This window comes from Pristiophorus japonicus, chromosome 6 (assembly GCF_044704955.1).
Source record: "Pristiophorus japonicus isolate sPriJap1 chromosome 6, sPriJap1.hap1, whole genome shotgun sequence".
Taxonomy (NCBI): domain Eukaryota; kingdom Metazoa; phylum Chordata; class Chondrichthyes; family Pristiophoridae; genus Pristiophorus; species Pristiophorus japonicus.
The window spans coordinates 147,290,457-147,309,593 of record NC_091982.1 but is presented as its reverse complement, the minus strand read 5'-3'; the positions used below and the strand labels follow the sequence as shown (position 1 = coordinate 147,309,593).

The following is a 19,137-nucleotide window of genomic DNA, read 5'->3' as shown; positions in this document are numbered from 1 at the left end:
ATCTTAAAGCTTATGGTTACTATTGCCTAGATGTTCCCCTAATTTTAAATCTCTTATTTACTCTGGTTCATTCCCCATTACTAGATCCAATAGCAAATCCTCCCTGGTTGGGATTTTTACATATTGGGTTAGAAAGCAGTCCTGTACACTTTGTAGGAACTCCATTACCTTATCCCCTTTATCTACCTCTTCTGTCCAATTAATATTGGGGTAGTTGAAATGATTATTATTCTATGTTTTATTTACTTATTTCCCTAATTTTTCTGCATATTTCTTCCTCCACCTCCCTTCCACTATCAGGTGGCCTGTTGATGGCATCTATTAGTGTGACTGATCCTTTATTATCTTTTATCTCTATCTATATGGATTCTATTTTTGTCTTGATGAAAACTGCATCACTTTTATCTACTGCCATGATGTTACCCCTAATAAGTACAGCTACTCCACCTCCCCCTTTCCCCTCTCTATCTTTTCTAAATATGTTATATCCTACAATGTTTAATTCACAGTCCTGATTTTTCATTAGCCATGTCTCAGTAATCCCTATTATATCTGGTTCCTCGCAACGCATGATTGTCTCCGGCTCTCCTGTTTTATTATGGACACTGTGTACATAGCTGTACAGATAGTTTAACTCATTTTTAATTGGATTTCCTCTCGCATTATGTTTAACCATCTTTTTAGACTCCTGTTCTATAACTATTTATTCCCTTGCCATCAATGTCCTTCCTTACTTTATTCTTTCCTATGCTCTCTTTTCATGTTTTGTTTATATTTAGGCTGGTTACATTTCTTGTAGATCCCTGGCACTGTGTAAGCAACACATCCTTCTCATTCTTGGCTGCAGAGAACGCTATTATCTATCCCCCTAATTATAGAGTCCCCTATCACTACCACATTTCTATTCTGCTATTCCCCCCTTGGACAGCTTTCTGAGCCACAGTGCTTTGGTCTGCATTGTGGCTGTCTCCCTGTATTCTTTCTCCTTGTCCTCACAGGTAGCGAGTACATCGTGCCTGTTGGACAGGACCATGTGTCTGCAGGACCTCCTTCTCAACCTCTCCTAAACTCCCGCTACCTGGCTCCCTAACAGTCATATCCCCCCTTTCCTGAACCTGTGTTTTCCTCTGAGGTGTGACTACATAAGAACATAAGAAAAAAATAAATTGGAGCAGGAGTAGGCAATACGGCCCCACGAGCCTGCTCCACCATTTAATACGATCATGGTTGATCCGATCATGGACTCAGGTCCACTTCCCCGCCCGCTCCCCATAACCCTTATCGGTTAAGAAACTGTCCATCTCTGTCTTAAATTTATTCAATGCTCTGGCTTCCACAGCTCTCTGAGGCAGCAAATTCCACAGGTTTACAACCCTCAGAGAAGAAATTCCTCCTCATCTCAGTTTTAAAAAGGCGGCCCCTTATTCTAAGATGATGCCCTCTAGTTCTAGTCTCCCCTATCAGTGGAAACATCTGCTCTGTATCTACCTTGTCAAGCCTCCTCATAACCTTACATGTTTCAATAAGATCACCTCTCATTCGTCTGAATTCCAGTGAGTGGAGGCCCAACCTCCTCAACCTTTCCTCATAAGTCAACCCCCTCATCTCTGGAATTAACCTTGTGAATATTCTCTGAACTGCCTCCAAAGCAAGTATATCTTTTCGTAAATATGGAAAACCAAAGCTGTACGCAGTATTCCAGATGTGGCCTCACCAATACCCTGTATATTTTTTTTAATTTCAAAATATACTTTATTCATATAAAAAATTTGTACAGTACATTCAAAAGCAGTTCAGTATGTAAATATAACTGTAGCAAGACTTCCCTGCTTTTATACTCCATCCTTTTTGCAATAAAGGCCTTCCTGATCACTTGCTGTACCTGCATACTAACCTTTTGTGTTTCATGCACAAGTACCCCCAGGTCCCGTTGTACTGCAGCACTTTGCAATCTTTCTCTATTTAAATAATAACTTGCTCTTTGATTTTTTTCTGCCAAAGTGCATGACCTCACACTTTCCAACATTATACTCCATCTGCCAAATTTTTGCCCACTCACTTAGCCTGTCTATGTCCTTTTGCAGAGTTTTTGTGTCTTCCTCACACATTGCTTTTCATCCTCTTTGTATCGTCAGAAAACTTTGCTATGTTACACTCTGTCCTTTCTTCCAAGTCATTAATATAGATTGTAAGTAGTTGGGGTCCCAGCATTAATCCCTGCGGCACCCCACTAGTTACTGATTGCCAACCCGAGAATTAACCATTTATCCCGATTCTCTGTTTTCTGTTAGTTGGCCAATCCTCTATCCATGCTAATATATTACCCCCAACTCCGTGAACTTTTATCTTGTGCAGTAACCTTTTATGTGGCACCTTGTCAAATGCCTTCTGGAAGTCCAAATACACCACATCCACTGGTTCCCCTTTATTCACCTTGTTCGTTACATCCTCAAAGAATTCCAGCAAATTTGTCAAACATGACTTCCCCTTCATAAATCCATGTTGACTCTGCCTGACCAAATTATGCTTTTCCAAATATTCTGCTACTGCTTCTTTAATAATGGACTCCAACATTTTCCCAACCACAGATGTTAAGCTAACTGGTTTTTGTCTGCCTCCTTTTTTAAATAGGGGCGTTACATTTGCAGTTTTCCAATTTGGTAGGACCTCCCCAGAATCCAGGGAATTTTGGTAAATTACAACCAATGCATCCACTATCCCTGCCGCTTCTTCCCTTAAGACCCTAGGATGCAAGCCATCAAGTCCATGGGATTTATCCGCCTTTAGTCCCATTATCTTACTGAGTACCACCTCTTTAGTGATTGTGATTGTGTTAAGTTCCACCCCCCCTATAGCCCTTTGACTATCCACTGTAGGGATATTATTTGTGTCTTCTACCGTAAAGACTGTATTTTGGATAAAACTGTCCAGAAATTCCTCCACCTCTCTTACGTGTCAGAGTGTCCCCAACTCGCACTCCAGCTGAATGACTCTGAGCCGGTGAGATTCGAGGTGGAGACATTTCCTGCAGACGTGTTTGCTCGGGGCAGTCTCGTTATCCACAAACTCCCACATACTGCAGTCCAGACACACAATCTGCTCTGCCATATCTTAGTCTAGCCTTACTTTATTTAATAAATTAGTTAAAGTCTTTATTCAATGATTATTTATAGTTATATTAATTAGTTTAACTAATTAAGCTATACAGTACTTTATATTTTCCCGCACCTAGTTTAAAACCACAGTCCTAGGTTAGTGAGAAAAGAGAGAAATAAAAACCTTAATACTCCCCAATTTTGATTTATATAGCTCCTTTCATCTCCTTAAGACATGCAAAAGTGTTTCACAGCCAATGAAGTCAAACACAGCTGCCAATGTGTACATTGCAAGGCCCAATAGTAGCAATGAGATAAATGACCAGATTATCTGTTGGTTGAGGTGATATATGTTGATGAGGACCCCAGGAGAACTGCCCTGCTCTTCTTCAAGTAGTGTCATGGCATCTTTTATGTTGTCTGCCAGAAAGGACCTCAGCTGAACCTCTCATTCAAAATACTGCTGCTCCAACGGTGCAGCACTCCCTTTGTACTGCACTGGAGTGTCAGCCTGGATTTTGCTACTCAAGTCTCCAGAGCGAACTTGAACCCATAAACTTGGATCCAAAATTGGCTCAGAGGCAGGAAGCAAAGGTTGATGGGTATTTTTGTGACTGGAGGGCTGTATCCAGTGGGGTTCCGCAGGGCTCAGTGCTGGGTCCCTTGCTTTTTGTGGTGTATATTAATGACTTGGACTTGAATGTTGGGGGTGCGATTAAAAAGTTTGCAGCTGACACTAAAATAGACTGTGTGGTTGATAATGAAGAAGAAAGCTGCGGACTGCAAGAAGATATCAATGCACTGGTCAGGTGGGCAGAACAGTGGCAAATGGAATTCAATCCGGATAAGTGTGAGGTAATGCATTTGAGGAGGTCGAACAAGACAAGGGAATGAATACACATTAAATGGTACAACACTGAAAAATGTAGAGGAACAAAGGGACCTTGGAGTGCATGTTCACAGATCCTTGAAGGTGGCAGGCCAGGTAGATAAGGTGGTTAAGGCATATGGAATACTTGCCTTTATTAGTCGACACATGGAATACAAGAGCAAGGACATTAAGCTTGAACTGTATAAAACACTGGTTAGGCTGCAGCTGGAGTACTGTGTGCAGTTCTGGTCAGCACATTACAGGAAAGATGTGATTGCACTGGAAAGGGAGCAGAGGAGATTTACAAGAATGTTGCCTGCACTGGAGAATTTTATCTATGAGGAAAGATTGGAGATGCTGGGTCTGTTTTCTTTGGAATAGAGGAAGCTGAAGGGAGACCTGATTGAGGTGTATAAAATTATGAGAGTCCTGGATAGAGTGGATAGGAAGGACCTGTTTCCCTTGGCAGAGTGGTCAACAACCAGGGGGCATTGGTTTAAACTAATTGGTAGAAGGTTTAGAGGGTATTTGAGGGGAAATTTATTCACCCAAAGGGTGATGGGGGTCTGGAACTCACTGCCTGAAAGGGTGGTAGAGGCAGAAACCCTCACCACATTTAAAAGATACTTAGATGTGACCTACAGGGCTGTGGACCAAGAGCTGGAAAGTGGGATTAGGCTGGATAGCTCTTGGTCGGCCGGCACGGACACGATGGGCTGAAATGGCCTCCTTCTGTGCTGTAAATTTCTATGATTCTATGATATGAAACTTGTGGCTCAGATGCAAGACTGCTTACACTGAGCCATGGCTGACACACCATCTTTCATGACCTTCAACCAATAGAGGCAAAATACATCAAGTGAATAAGAAGAGATGAAAATGGAAGGTTTTCCCCACTAACAAAAGTAAAGTTTCATAGGAACAGGTGAATTGGTCTGAGTTTCACCATCTATCTAATGAAAACAAATTAAGCAAACAGGTGACTCACCGACTCGACGCTGATAAGTTTCACAGTCACATAGACTACGTGTGCAGGGAACACAGGAGGCAAGCTCATTTGATCGAGAGCACACCAATCGTTCAGACGTGCTAGCTGGCTGCTGAGAGTCATGGCTACCACAATGTGCCAGTGTCTGGGCTTCGTCATTGCGTCGCTGGGCTTTGCCGGGACCATCGTTGCCACCGCTTTGAACATGTGGAGCACTCAGGATTTGGGCCGGGATCTGGTGACTTCGGTTTACAACTACATGGGCCTGTGGAAAACGTGCGTGCAGCAGACGTCGGGCTTCACGGAATGCCGCCCCTTCTACACAATCCTCGGGCTTCCAGGTAGGGACAAGTGAGCAAAGTGCTGTCGGGGGTGGGCAGGGGTCATGAAACAGGATAAGGACCGTCTCAAAGGCACTTGCTGCATTTCTCAAACAAACTACCATGCACTGAAAGACGTACATCTGTATATTTTACGGATAGAAGTCTGAATATATTTCATTGCTTGCAAGACAAACTTCTTCGTGATAAACGTCAGATATAAAAGGCACAATGATTTGGGTTATTTAAAATAAGATTAGATGCCGTTATGGGAAAATTAATGTGCTCGAGAAATAGGCTTCGTGGAGGAGTTAATGTACTAGAAGGATAGACTTCGATGGCGACATTAATAAAGGGATAGGCTCCATGAGGAGCGTTACTGTACTTATGGAATGGGTTTCGATGGAGGAATTAATGTATGAGAGAGATGGGTTTCGATGGGAGTGTTAATGTAATCAAGGGATGGGCTTCGATGTGGGAGTTCATGTACGAGAGATGGGTTTCGATGGGTGAGTTATTATACTCACGGAAATGGTTTCGATGGGAGTGTTAATGTAATCAAGGGATGGGCTTCGTTGGGAGTGTTAATATATTCAAAGGATGGGGCTCAATGGGGGAGTTAATGCATTAGAGAGATGAGGGAGTTAACATACTCAAGGGATGGGTTTCGATGGGGATTAATGTACTGGACAGATGGGTTTCGATGAGCAAAATGGCTTTTTCTGAACTAAGGCTTTTTGTAGGTGCTAATAAGAGGACAACTTTTCTGTTGCAGAGAGTCAGCTGTGGCTCAGGGACAGCATTCTGGCCTTTGACTCAGAAGGTCATAGGTTCAAGTCTCAGATTTGAGTACATAAACTAGTGCACTTTAATGCATTACTGAGGGAGTGCTGCATTGTCGGAGGTGACGTCTTTCAGATGAGACATTAGACTGAGGTTCTGTCCTCTCAGGTGGACATGGAAGATCCTGTGGCTTTTTTCGAAGACTAGGGGAGTTTTCCCAGTGTGCTGACCAACAATTTATCCCTCAACCAACACCGCTAAGCAAATAGATTATCTGGTTATTTATCTCATTGCCGTTTGTGGGACCTTGCTGTGCATAAACTAGCTGTCGCGTTTCCCTACATTACAACAGTTCCTATACATCAAAAAGTACTTCATCGGCTGTCACAGGTTTGGGACATCTAGATGATGTGAACGGTGCTATTTAAATGCATGTTCTTTCTTTACCTGGGTGGTTATAGGTGGTACTTTTCACTTGCAAATTGCTAATCCTGAATTGTGAGCAAGATATAGAAAACAAAGGAACTGGATGAGGCCATTCAGCCCCTCGAGCCTGTTCCACCATTCAATTAGATCATGGCTGATCTGTATCTTAAGTCCATCTGCTGCCTTGGTTCCATATCCCTTAATACCCTTGCCTAACACAAACCTAGTGTAATAGAGCTCGACCTAGTGGACATTATAATGTAATAACAACTACTGATGTAATAACAATAAAAGGTCATGTGGCAAGGTCATGTGATCACAGTTCGGTTAGGAGCCATCTTGTACTGTGTCTGCCTGTGTAGCTGTTTCTAAAGATGTCACATCTATCAATCTCAGTTTTGAAATTTTCAATTGACCCCTAGCCTCAATAGCTTTTTGGGGACAGAGATTGAGAGATTTCCACCACCCTTTGTGTGAAGAAGTGCCCGTAGAAGTACTATAGATTTTCAAATGATGAGGTATAAGGATTTGTAAGGGAAATGAAATAGAATGGAAACAGACTAGAGAGCCAAAAACTAATTACCAGAAATATCTAAGATTTTAGCAATTCAGCACCTCGCCACGTTGGGTTAAGTAGCATCTGATTGAAGACAACAAACGCTACATCTGTTCATCGCAAAACCATTTGCTGTTACAGATTATATTTATGAAAAAAGTTTAGCTTGAATTTATCTGGAATGGTGCATTTTATTGTGAATGCCACAAGCCTCAGCTAAGTATTTGCTCTTTTGTATTAAGATCACCATTCAAGTATTTTGGCCCCCAGTTTTGACTTGAAGCAAGGCTACTGTATCCAAAGTATTTTTATTTGCTTCTCCCACCCCTATCAGAGGTACAACACTGTCTAACTACAAGTGATACATAAAGAAAGAGCAGGGACAAGATACCCCACTGATACTAGTACATACAGTGCCTCACCAATACTGCAACAAAACCTGATAATACCACGACAAACCTCAACTATACAGTGACATACACCATTACTGTGACACACACCAGCAATACTGTGACGCACTCGGACACTGTGACATACTCTGATATCGTGACGTACTCGGTGTGACGTACTCGGACACCGTGAGAACCCCACTAATCCTGTGGTGTCCCCTGCTAACATTACAACAAACCCCACTAATACTAGAATATGTTCCTTGACTGTACAGCTCTGGTCATCGAAAAAAAAATATACACACAATCTTAGCTTTAATGGTGTATATGTGTTAATTTAGAGCATAGATTCTTTGAGTTTCTGCAACGCAAGTGTTTATCAAAGCATCCTCAGAGAATAAGGGTTTCACTCGTCAACATGAACAGCAAATTTTTGAACTTACATCAGAAGACTTCAGCTGACCGTGGCCATTCTTTGTAACCATGACAAAAGAACTTACATTTATACAGCACTTTACATGTCACAAGACATTTGAGAGGGCAAGGTGGAAACTGAGTCAGAGGTAGGACAGAAGTGAACCAAGTTGACCAAAACTATGAAAAAGTAGTAAACTGTGAGGCGGCCTTTAGAGGTGGGGAGGGAAGTAGGAAGGCAAAAAAGAACGGAGGCTTAGGAAGAGGGTAGAGGTCACGGGCATGGCAGCTGAAGGCTCTTCCATTGATAGTGGAGCAGAGTGTGGGAGGGGTGGGGAGACATGTAGCAGACCAGAATTGGAAGAATGGAGGATGTGAATTGTAGTGGAGGATTGGAGAAAATTAGAGGTTGGAAGCAGCAAGGAAATTTGAAGATGAGGGTGAGGATAAGTACATCGGTGTACTTGGAGGGGTGTGAGGCTGCCACTTATCCCCCCTCCCCCCCAGGTATCAAAATAATAGAACAACCCATGCATAGGAGCATCACCTCCATCCATTGGCTATTTTACAAACAGAATAATACTGCGTACCTCAACTCAGTCAACATGATCAACCAAACATATAGCCACTGTGAGGATCAGGTGCCAGTCTCTCTCAACACAGCATACGCCACACGTTCCATCTTAGTTACTGCGTCGATCGTCATTTCCAGATAAGCTCTGAGGGAACTGCCGGGAAAATCCAGGCCGATACTTCAAGGTTTCTTATTACACGCCTTTGGCTGCATTACAATGGCAATGCTAATCCATTCATTCTAAACAGGTGAACATCTGCATTAAAATAGTAAGATCATATGAATGCTTTAAGTGTTCTAAACCTGATGGGCAAACAGAGCTGGGGCCCACCATCATTCTATAGGGTGAATGTACATTAATGGGGCTAGGATTTAGCATTTACTTAGTGCCTTTAGCATTGTAAAATGTCCCAAGGGGCTTCATTATATGGGTCGTTATATATAGAGAATGTGCTTTCATGGGGCTAGGACTTGCCATCATTCTGTAGCATTAAAGCAGGCATCAAAAACTCCCATCTCCATAACATCGCCCGACTCCATCCCTACCTCAGCCTATCAGCTGCTGAAACCATTGTCCATGCTTTTATTACCTCCAGACTTGGCTTCCAATGCAGCAGGCCCCATCCACCCATCACTCCTATGCTCATTCACCTACATTGGCTCCCGGACCATCAACGCCTCAATTTTAAAATTCTCATCCTCGTGTTCAAATCTCCCCGTTGCCTCACCCCTCCCTATCTCTGTAACCTGCTCCAGCTCTGGCTTTTTGTGCTTTCCTTCCCATCCTTCGCCCCGCCATTGGCAACCATGCCTTCTGCCATCTCGGCCCTAAGCTCTGGAATTCACTCCTTAAACCTCTCCGTCATTCTTACTTCCTTTAAGACACTCTTTAAAAATGACTTCTTTGACCAAGCTTTGCCTCAGTGTAAATGTCTGTCTGATTACACTCCTGTGAAGCACCTTGGGACATTTTACTAAGTTAAAGGTGCTATGTAAATGCGAGTTGACGCTGTAATCAGCACATGTCAACTTTACTCAAGAAGGGCAACTTTGTAAATACTGGCCAGGGAATTAATCTCTGGTGGTAGCACTAAACAGGCGGTATCAGATCGTCGCCCATTATTGCCGTCAATACAACGGAATGGGGCTGAAATTGCAGTCAGAGGCCTCCCGTGGGCAATTGCCTCCGACCTGAAACATTTCTACAAATTTACCTAGTGTGGTCCGGGAGGAGCGTGGGATTCCGGTGGGGAGGCCTTTTTTTCCTGCGTTGCGAAGCGCGCTTCCGTCCTCCAGGTTCCCACGGAGACGGTGCAGTTATGTGTGACTGCTCAGCCAATCAGGTACTATATTCCACAACTTTCCCATTAATAGCAATGGGAACTCCGTATCTACGAGTTCTCATTGTTATTAATGAGAAAAAAAAACAAACACACTAAACACATAAGAAAAAATTAAAAACACACCTCACATAATTAAAATTAATTGAAATTAAAGTTAATAAATGCCTTAGAAAAATAATATATTTTTCCGAATTTTTTTTTAAGTTTTGTAATTCGGGTTAAAATTAAACTTACCTTAGTGGGCAGAGTTTTTAAAATAAAATGTGTTTATTTAATTTAATTTAATTATAATCTGTGTATGTTTGTAAACGCTTGCGCCTGTAACAGTAGGCTACGTGCCCGCTTTTATCAGGCACAAGAATTTTGAGGACATTTGCCGGGAAGATATGGGTAAATCCCCCAATCTTGCAAATGTCCTCGCTCCCGAGATGCGGAGGATCTGTCAAACTCCAGCTTGACAGATCGGAAAAGCCGGTTTTCAGCGCATGCGCATTGTGCATTGAAAACCGACTTTTCCAATGTTTTCCCGGATCCGCAGAAATTTCGTACGGACCCGGGGAGACAGTGATTTCCAGGCCATTATCAGGTGCGGCGCATAATTTAGTGTAAGAATGCAGTAAGGTTATAGATTTGCCACAAACCCAGAAAAGGAGGGAATATCATTGTGGCATTATGTCACGGACTCACCTGGACATTTGGATTATGGATAACACTGAGCAGGGACGAGGGAGAGCGACAGAAAAATATCCCATTACATTGGTCCTGATTCTTGTCTGCCACAATATGCAAGGGCTGATTTTCCGAATGCTCCCAGCAGGGAACTTTGTTCACCAGCTGCACGTATTGGGAACTCCACCGATTTTCCATCCATTCGGAAAAGCAATTTCATGCTGTCAATCAGTGAATGTTCAGCTGGGCCTGATTCGGACAGATCTTACACCTCTTGCCCATTTGCAGGACACAATGTCAAGAGTCAAAATAAAACCAGAGCTTTCACTCACAAAACCTGGGCCTGCAGAAAATAACCTGACTTAGAGTTTTAGGCCCCAAGTTTCCACATGATTTGCTCCTGATTTTTAGGAGCAACTGGTGGAGAACGGACTATCTTAGAAATCGCAATTCTCCACATTTTTTTTTCTGCAGTTCTAGTCAGTTAGAACAGTTTCACTTTGGAACAGAATTTTTTCTTCAAAGGGGAGCGTGTCCGGCCACTGACGCATGATTTCAAAGTTTCCACAGTGAAAACGTACACCAAACTAACTTAGAATGGAGCAAGTGAAGATTTTTGTAGAACTGAAAAAACCTTGTCTACACATTAAAAAATCAGGTGCAGGTTACAAATTAGGCGCCCAGAACGAGGTGGAGGGGGGGGGGAGGGGGGGGGAAGGGAAGTCATTAAATTCTACAATAAATCTTTATTTATACTTATACAAATATTATACAAATAAATCCAACCTGAATAAACATTTATAAGCAAAGAAAAGATTAAATAAACCATCTTCCTATCTGTGTGAAAGTGCTTCAGGCAGGTTCAGTCAGCTCAGCGGTGTGGCGTCGTTCCCGCGATTGGGAGGGAGTGAGGGCCCGATCGACCGCAGCGGGGGGGAGGCAGGGAGGAGGAGGCAGCCGTTCCCAACGGCGGGGGGGGGGGGGGGGGGGAGGCAGTGAGAAGGCTGCAGGACGCCTCAGAAGTTGAGGCAGCCATTCCCGACGGCAGGGGGAGGGGGGGAGGCCGTTGGGAAACGGCTGCCTCAACTTCTGAGTCGTCCTGCAGCCTTCTCTCTGCTGCAAGAAGCCTCAGTGCTGATCATGGAAGGGCAATGTGCTTTTATTAAAAAATGTTCAAAAATTAAACAGCTACAAAGAACTACAAAAATGGCTGAGTGCCAATGTTTCCTTCACACTGCGCGTGCGCGAATGCTCCAACGCGCACGCGCAGCGTTGCCGGCACGAAAAAAACTAATTTAAATGGTACCTGCCCCCTCCCACTTACAAAATTGGCGCGAGTGGTAGGCTCCGCCCCGTGGGCACCGCGCCAAGCTGCCATGGAGCTGCAGGGCACTCCAGAGTTGCGCATTTTTTTTCAGGCGTCCTTTTCAACGCGAAAAATGGGCGCCCAGCTCAGAGGGGTGCCCGTTTTGTAGCGTGTGGAAACTTGGGGCCTTAGACTGGATTCCAATTCTCCGATTCAAAATGTCGTGATTGGGGAAGGGTTGAATCCCAATGATTCAAAAGAAAAATCCCTCAAAAATGCCTTATCGTTTCAACCGTATGGTTCACTTCTCTGATGATCTAGTAGGCATGTGTACAGCTCAGTATAGTATGGTGCCATAGTATGTAAAGGTACCATGTCGAGAATCCGGAGTTCCGGACACCGAGATAATTCATGGTGGGGTCGTCTGGAATCCGGAAAATGTTTTGGAATCCAGATCGCCGCCTCGGGCTCCGCCGACCTCTCTCCCGCCGCTGTTTGGCTGCCCGACCCCTCGTCTCCCTTACCTTACCTATATTGGTCCAGGCTTTCCGGATTCAGGACGTCAGAAAGACGTTCCGAAGTCCGGAAATACACAGAATCCGGAGTGGCCTCAGTCCTGAGGCTTCCGGATTTTCGATGTTGTACCTGTAGCACCTTTCAAAGTGCTTTACAGTCAGTGGAGTGTAGTCACTGTTGTAATGTGGCAGCCAATTTGTGCACAGCAAGCTCCCACAAACAGCAAGTCGAGAACGACCAGATAATCTGTTTTTGTTATGTTGATTGAGGGATAAATATTGGCCAGGACACCGGGATATCTTCCCTGCTCTTCTTCGAAATAGTGCCATGGAATCTTTCACGCCCACCTGAGAGAGCAGACGGTGCCTCGGTTTAATGTCTCATCTGAAAGACAACACCTCTGACAATGCAGCCCTCACTCAGCACTGCACTGGGAGTGTCAGCCTAGATTTATGTGCTCAAGTCCCTGGAGTGGAACTTGAACCCACAACCTTCTGACTCAGAGGCGAGTGTGCTGCCCACTGAGCCACGGCTGACACGCAAGGAATAAATTGAATACCCTGCATGTGGGTAGCTTACCTCAGCTGGTGCAGTAGGGGGCACTAAGTCTGGCCTAGCATCTCTGGGCAAGGAAGAGGAAAAGATCAGCCCCGATCAGTCGCGATTAAATGGCACCAGCTGAAAAATGTGAGGACCGTGTGAGCAGATAAGATTGGGCTAGCCTGTGAAAACCTTCATGGCCGAGCTATCTTTGTTGTCTATTCCAACACATGATGAATGCCCAACTGCACAAAGGTACCAGAGGGCTGCCTGTGACCACCACACAAGTCAGTGCTTGCAGAGGAGCAGAGAAAATGAAAACAAAGAAACATAGAGGTCCTAAAGACAAGTGCCTCCTTTACCAAACAGTGACTGGGTTGTACTTGGGGGAAGTTTGGAACAATGATTAATGTAGTTCAGTCAATCATAATGAATAGAGTATAAATTAATTGTAAATAACATTTCCTGAGGAACTTCTAGATTCTCCAAGCATTTAAAAAAATGAACTTAATTTAAATGTGGTGAGGTCTGTTATGCTTTGTGTAACCATGCACTTTAACCCCTCACTGCAGTTAATCTGAAGAAATGTTCCCTTGCCTGGTGAAATATTACTTCAACATTGCTAGAAAATCACCAAATATCTTAAGGGGTTATAGGGAGCGGGCAGGGAAGTGGACTCGAGTCCATGATGGGATCAGCCATGATCTTATTAAATGATGGAGCAGGCTCGAGGGGCCGTATAGCCTACTCCTGCTCCCATTTCTTATGTTCTTGTGTTCTTAAACTGGGGCAAGGAATCACATCAAAAATGGGCATGGGATGTATGTATATAAGAACTCCTCGTTCACATGTTCAAATACCTTCACCTCTTCCCAGTAAAAGAAAGGAAAAAGAAAGAACTTGTATTCATATCAGGCCTTTCGTGACCTCAGGATATCCCAAAGAGCTTTACAGCCAATGAAGTATTTTGAAGTGTAATCACTATTGTTTAATGTAGGGAAATGCGGCAGCTAATTTACACACAGCAAAGTCCCACAAACAGCAATGTGATGACCAGATAATCTGTTTTTGAGGTGTTGGTTTAGGAATACATATTGGGCAGTCAGGCCTCGTTTAACGTCTCATCCAAAAGAGGGCACCTCCGACAGTGCAGCACTCGCTCAGTGCCGCAGTGACGTGTCAGCCGAGATTATGTGCTCCACTCTCTGGAATGGGCCTGCTGTATAAATAGGAACTGTACATAATGCCCCGAAACAATAAACTACACTACCAGGGTCAGCTTGCCTCGGTTGGTAGTGCTTTCGCCTCCGAGTCTGAAGGTTGAGTTCAAGTCGCACACCAGGACTTGGAGACATATAGGGCTAGAATTTGCATTCCATCACCGCCCGGTTTTTCGGTGGTATTGGCCGTTTTGGGCGAGAACCGTGTCGGCGAAAAATTCCTCAGCTGAGACACGGCGGCGGTTTCGAAGTACTGCTGGGGAGAGGGCCGCCGGTGTGCCCTACCGTGACCTTTGGCTGAGCGGGGACCCGTAGGTAAGTATATTAAAACATTTTAAAACCCGCCCACGAGGATCAGCGGAGATGGGCGGCAGGTAAGTAGGTCTGCAAGAAAAAGGTAAGTGATTGGTTTGTTACAATTTATTTTCAAAATCTATTGGGGTGATTTAATTTAAAAATGTCTTAAGAATGTTTTGGGGATTTTTTAGTGCGTTTTTTTGAAAAATTATATTTTTGAGGGCGTTAGGCCCAACCTGCAGCCTCGGGGTAAACTTTTATAGATTTTTAAATTTTTCCCCCATTTTCTTTAGGCAACGCACAATCTAGGCAAAATTGCATCCTTCCGCCCAGATTGGGGGTGCAAGGCCCATATTTTTCGCTGGGTGGATTTAAAAACATTTTTGGGGGAATTTTCCGCCGGCGATTATCTTCCCAGCCTTGGCGGGTTTTTAGGCGGCAATCGGCTGCTGGCGAGCTTTGGAGGAATTCAAGCCCATAATGTAGGCTAACACTCCAGTGCAGCACTGAGGGAGTGCTACATTGTCAAGGGTGCTATCTTTTGGTTGAGAAATGAAACCGAGACCCTTTATGCCTGTTCCGATGATTTTGATGGGTGTTAAAGGTCCCACAAGCCCAGAACTAAATGCAGTATAGATTATGACGGCAGCAATATTGCAACATGTGTTGCTCAAACAGTGCAAACATACCTCTCGGGTGTGCTTGACATGCCTTGCCTAATATTTCATCTGAAAGACGGCCCCTCCGACAGTGTGGTGCTCCCTCAGTACTGCAATGACGTGTCAGCCCAGATTATGTGCTCAAGTCTCTGGCGTGCGCCTGCTATATAATTAGGAACCGTACATAATGCCCCTAAACAATAAGCTACCTAAACAATGACCTACCCTACACAGTGTCAGCTTGTTTTCTGTTGGGATCAGAAGATCGAGTTCAAAGTCCCATTCCAGAGACTCAAGCATAAATCGACGCTAACACTTCAGTGCAGCACTGAGGAAGTGTTGCATTGTCCAAGGTGCCATCTTTTGGTTGACAAGATAAACAGAGGACCTTTACGCCTGTTCTGGTGATTTGGGTGGATGGGCAAGATCCCATGGCACTAATCGCGGAACAGCAGGGAGCTCTCCTGGTGTCCTGGCCAACATCAATCCCTCAATCGGCAACAGCAAAAGCAATTTAACTGGTCGTTCATTTGCCGTAGGACCATGCTTTGTGCAAATTGGCTGCATTTTCGCCAATGTCACAACGATGGCTGCACTTTAAAAAGTCATTCATTAGTCGTGAAGTGCTTTGGGGACATTCTGAGGATGTGATAAGGTGCCACACAAGTACAATACCATGAAAAACCTGTTGAAAGTTAATTCACATAACCAGGAATTGCTCCAGAAATATTCACTTTCTCTTGAGTCACACCTCCCATAGACCCTAGGGGAGGCGTGAGTTCGGGGCCGGCAGCGCGGACCAGCCCACACCACGATATGAGTGTGCACTAGGTCCGTGCAGCAAAGCTGGTCTCCAGTCGTCTTGGGTAATTCTTGCTACTGGACCAAGACCCAGCTCAGTCAAACTCATGTGGTGGCTGGTGTGCAACGACCACCACACTTAAAAAAAAATGCACGCACAGGCATCTTCCACCCTTCAGGATGTAGTTCGGGTCCTTCATCGAAACACCTGTGAACTCGTCCTTTTTCAGTGTGGAAGCAAGTCATCCTCATTTTGAGGGACTGTCTATGATATTGATGTGTCCCCTGAACCCATTCACTGCAATGGATCCTCCAGTCACTGCTGTTGCCCTTTGAGTGAGAAAGTCCGCTCTTATCTTAAACATTCTAGTATTTAAATTGGTACCAGTGACTATACTGAGCTGTACAATCCTTGAAAGGACTACATGCCATACCCAATAACTTGTACATAGAGAGCACCTTTACCATAATAAATGGATATAATCAAGATGCCCAGCCAAGGAGGGGGAGATCAGGAGGGATGACCAAAAGCCGGATCGAAAAGGTGGGTTTTGAAAAGGCTTTTGAAGAAGGAGAAATAAGGGGAGCACTAACGGGGTTCATGGAGGGTGATCAAGGGAATGGAATCAAGGTACTGATGATGGAGTGAAAGGAGTTGTTGGGAGGGCGGGGGGTATGTGCAGCAGGCCAGAGTCACAGGACTGTAGGACGTGGGGCAGATACAAGGAGGTTACACTGATATGATGGGCCATGGCTGTGGAGGTATTTGAACATGTGAATGAGGAGCTCTGATGTAAATAAATCCCGAGCTCCAAGCAAAACTCCAGAGTGTTCATCTACTCTCTCCTCTCCACTATCCAATTCCACCAACCCTCCTGCTCTCAAGGTAGCATTCCCCTTGGTTACTTTACGCTGCAACAGGAATTTTGCAAGGTTCCCCTGCCAGCAGGGAGCCTTGCCTGATGTACATCTATGTTGGAGACAGGGCTATAATATTGTGACCCCAATTTTGTAACCCATGGTTATTGCTAGGGAAGCTCTACATGGACATAAGAACATAAGAAATAGGAGCAGGAGTGGGCCATTGGCCCCTCGAGCCTGCTCCGCATTCAATAAGATCATGGCTGATCTGATCCTGGCCTCAACTCCACTTCACTGCTCGCTCCCCATAACCCTTGACTCTCTTATCGTTCAAAAATATGTCCATTCCACCTTAAATATATTCCATGACCCAGCCTCCACAGCTCTCTGGAGCACAGAATTCCAAAGATTCACGACCCACTGAGAGAAGAAATTCCTCCTCATCTCCGTTTTAAATGGCCGACCCCTTATTCTGACACCATGCCCCCTAGTTCTAGATTCCCCCACGAGGGGATACACCCTCTCTGCATCTACCCTGTCAAGCCCCCTCAGAATCTTATACATTTCGACAAGATCACCTCTCATTCCTCTAAACTCCAATGAGTATATGCCCAACCTGTTCAAACTTTCTTTATAAGACAACCCCTTCATCCCAGGAATCAACCTCGTGAACCATCTCTGAACTGCCTCCAATGCAAGTATATCCCTCCTTAAATAAGGACAACAGGTGGTTACAAAATTAGCGCTGTATAGTACACCCTGTGTACACAAGAATAGTGTCATACAGGAGTGTGAAAAGTACTGCACAGGCTTTATTCATTCTTGAGATGTGGGTATCCCTGACAAGACTGTGCCCTGAGAAGGTGGTGATGGGCCTCCTCCTTGAACAACCGCCGTCCTTTTACAAGTGGTGGGAATTCCAGGATCTTGACCAAGCGACAATGAAGGAATAGCACAATAGGCCCGAGGCAGGATAGTCTATGATTTGAAGGGGAACCTGGAGCTGATGGTGTTTCTACGACATCACTGGCTTTGTCCTTCAACCAACAAGACTATTCCTCTGTAATGGTGGGCAGCAGATTGGAAAATGTCACTTTCCAACTAGCCACAGGCAATTTAAAGAGTTTAAAAACAAATATCTGTAATCTTTTATCCTTTCTTTCTCACGTTCTCGCTGAACTCTCTGCCCCAGTTCCATGTCCTCCTCTCCAGAAGGTGCAGACTTGTAGTGGGCAGCAGTCCACGAGTACTTGCCGTTCGGTGCTACCTGGATAAAGTGACTACTCGTCAACGTGCGACCAGGCCATGCACCGTGACCTTGTCCTCGCATATCTTTTCCAGCAGGGGTCACGAGGAGCCAGTCGCGGGTTGGTACTCTGGCTGATTTCGTCCTACCGAAAAAAGGCCAAATTGTGAGCAGCCTTACTGTCCTCCAGACTGAGATCAGTTAACTCAGCACAGCCCATGTACCTAACCGGGGCTCTCCCTGCTCTGAGCAACATGCTAGGGCAGTGTATTTACCCACGGAGCCAGGCAGAGACAGTGGAGGTGAAATTGGGCCTCGGCACAAAACGTGTGGATCCCATCACCTGCCTGTTACACACTCCACCTGTTTTCAGTCACTTTGAATATTGGGTGTGTGATATAACGGGCGGCAAATGTCCAATTTCACCTTCCCATAATCCCTTTGTCTGCTGTTACAACTCCGCCGAGCCGCAGTGATTGGCTGTTTCTCCGTGGACACATCTCCACCAGGTAACCCTTCGTGACACGCTGCGGAAGGTTGCCGGGCAATGTTTGAAGTACTCTGTACTTGGTGGGTGCGCTAACGCCTGTACCTCCTGCCGACAGCTACGTTCCAGGCCGTCCGGGCCCTAATGATCGTCGCCATTGTGCTGGCACTGATTGGCTCATTTGTCTGCATCCTGGCGCTCAAGTGCATTCGAATGGGAGCCATGGACGATGGAATAAAGGCCAACCTAACGCTCACCTCCGGGATCCTGTTCATCGTCGCAGGTACAGTACTGCGCAGTGCCCGGGGGGGGGGGGGGGACGGGACTGCACAGTGCCGGGGGAGGTGGGGGGGGGGAGGTACAGTACAGTACTGCGCAGTGCCCGGGGGGGGGAGGTACAGTACAGTACTGCGCAGTGCCGGGGGGGGGGGGGGAGGTACAGTACAGTACTGCGCAGTGCTCGGGGGGGTGGGGGGGGAGGTACAGTACAGTACTGCGCAGTGCCGGGGGTGGGGGGAGGGGGGGAGAGGTACAGTACTGCACAGTGCCGGGGGCGGGGGGGACTGCACAGTGCCGGGGGCGGGGGGACTGCACAGTGCCAGGGCGGGGGGGACTGCACAGTGCCGGGGGAGTGAGGGGGGGGGGGGCGGAGAGGTACAGTACTGCGCAGTGCCGGGGGCGGGGGGGACTGCACAGTGCCAGGGCGGGGGGGCCTGCACAGTGCCGGGGGAGGGGGGGGGGGGCGGGGAGAGATACAGTACTGCGCAGTGCCGGGG

At 45.6% G+C, this 19,137-nt stretch overlaps 2 protein-coding genes across 4 annotated transcripts in view; one reads left to right on the top strand and one right to left on the bottom strand.

The window, feature by feature from the left end:
* dzip1l (DAZ interacting zinc finger protein 1-like) overlaps window positions 1–19,137 on the bottom strand; it is a 258,300-nt gene that overhangs the window by 25,776 nt on the left and 213,387 nt on the right. The window lies entirely within an intron of this gene.
* Window positions 5,076–19,137, top strand: part of LOC139265823 (claudin-18-like) — a 28,978-nt gene continuing 14,916 nt past the window's right edge. Inside the window, exons 1-2 of the mRNA XM_070883288.1 lie at window positions 5,076–5,295; window positions 18,480–18,644. Coding sequence (XP_070739389.1) covers window positions 5,076–5,295; window positions 18,480–18,644 — 385 coding nt within the window. The remainder of the gene's footprint in view (window positions 5,296–18,479; window positions 18,645–19,137) is intronic.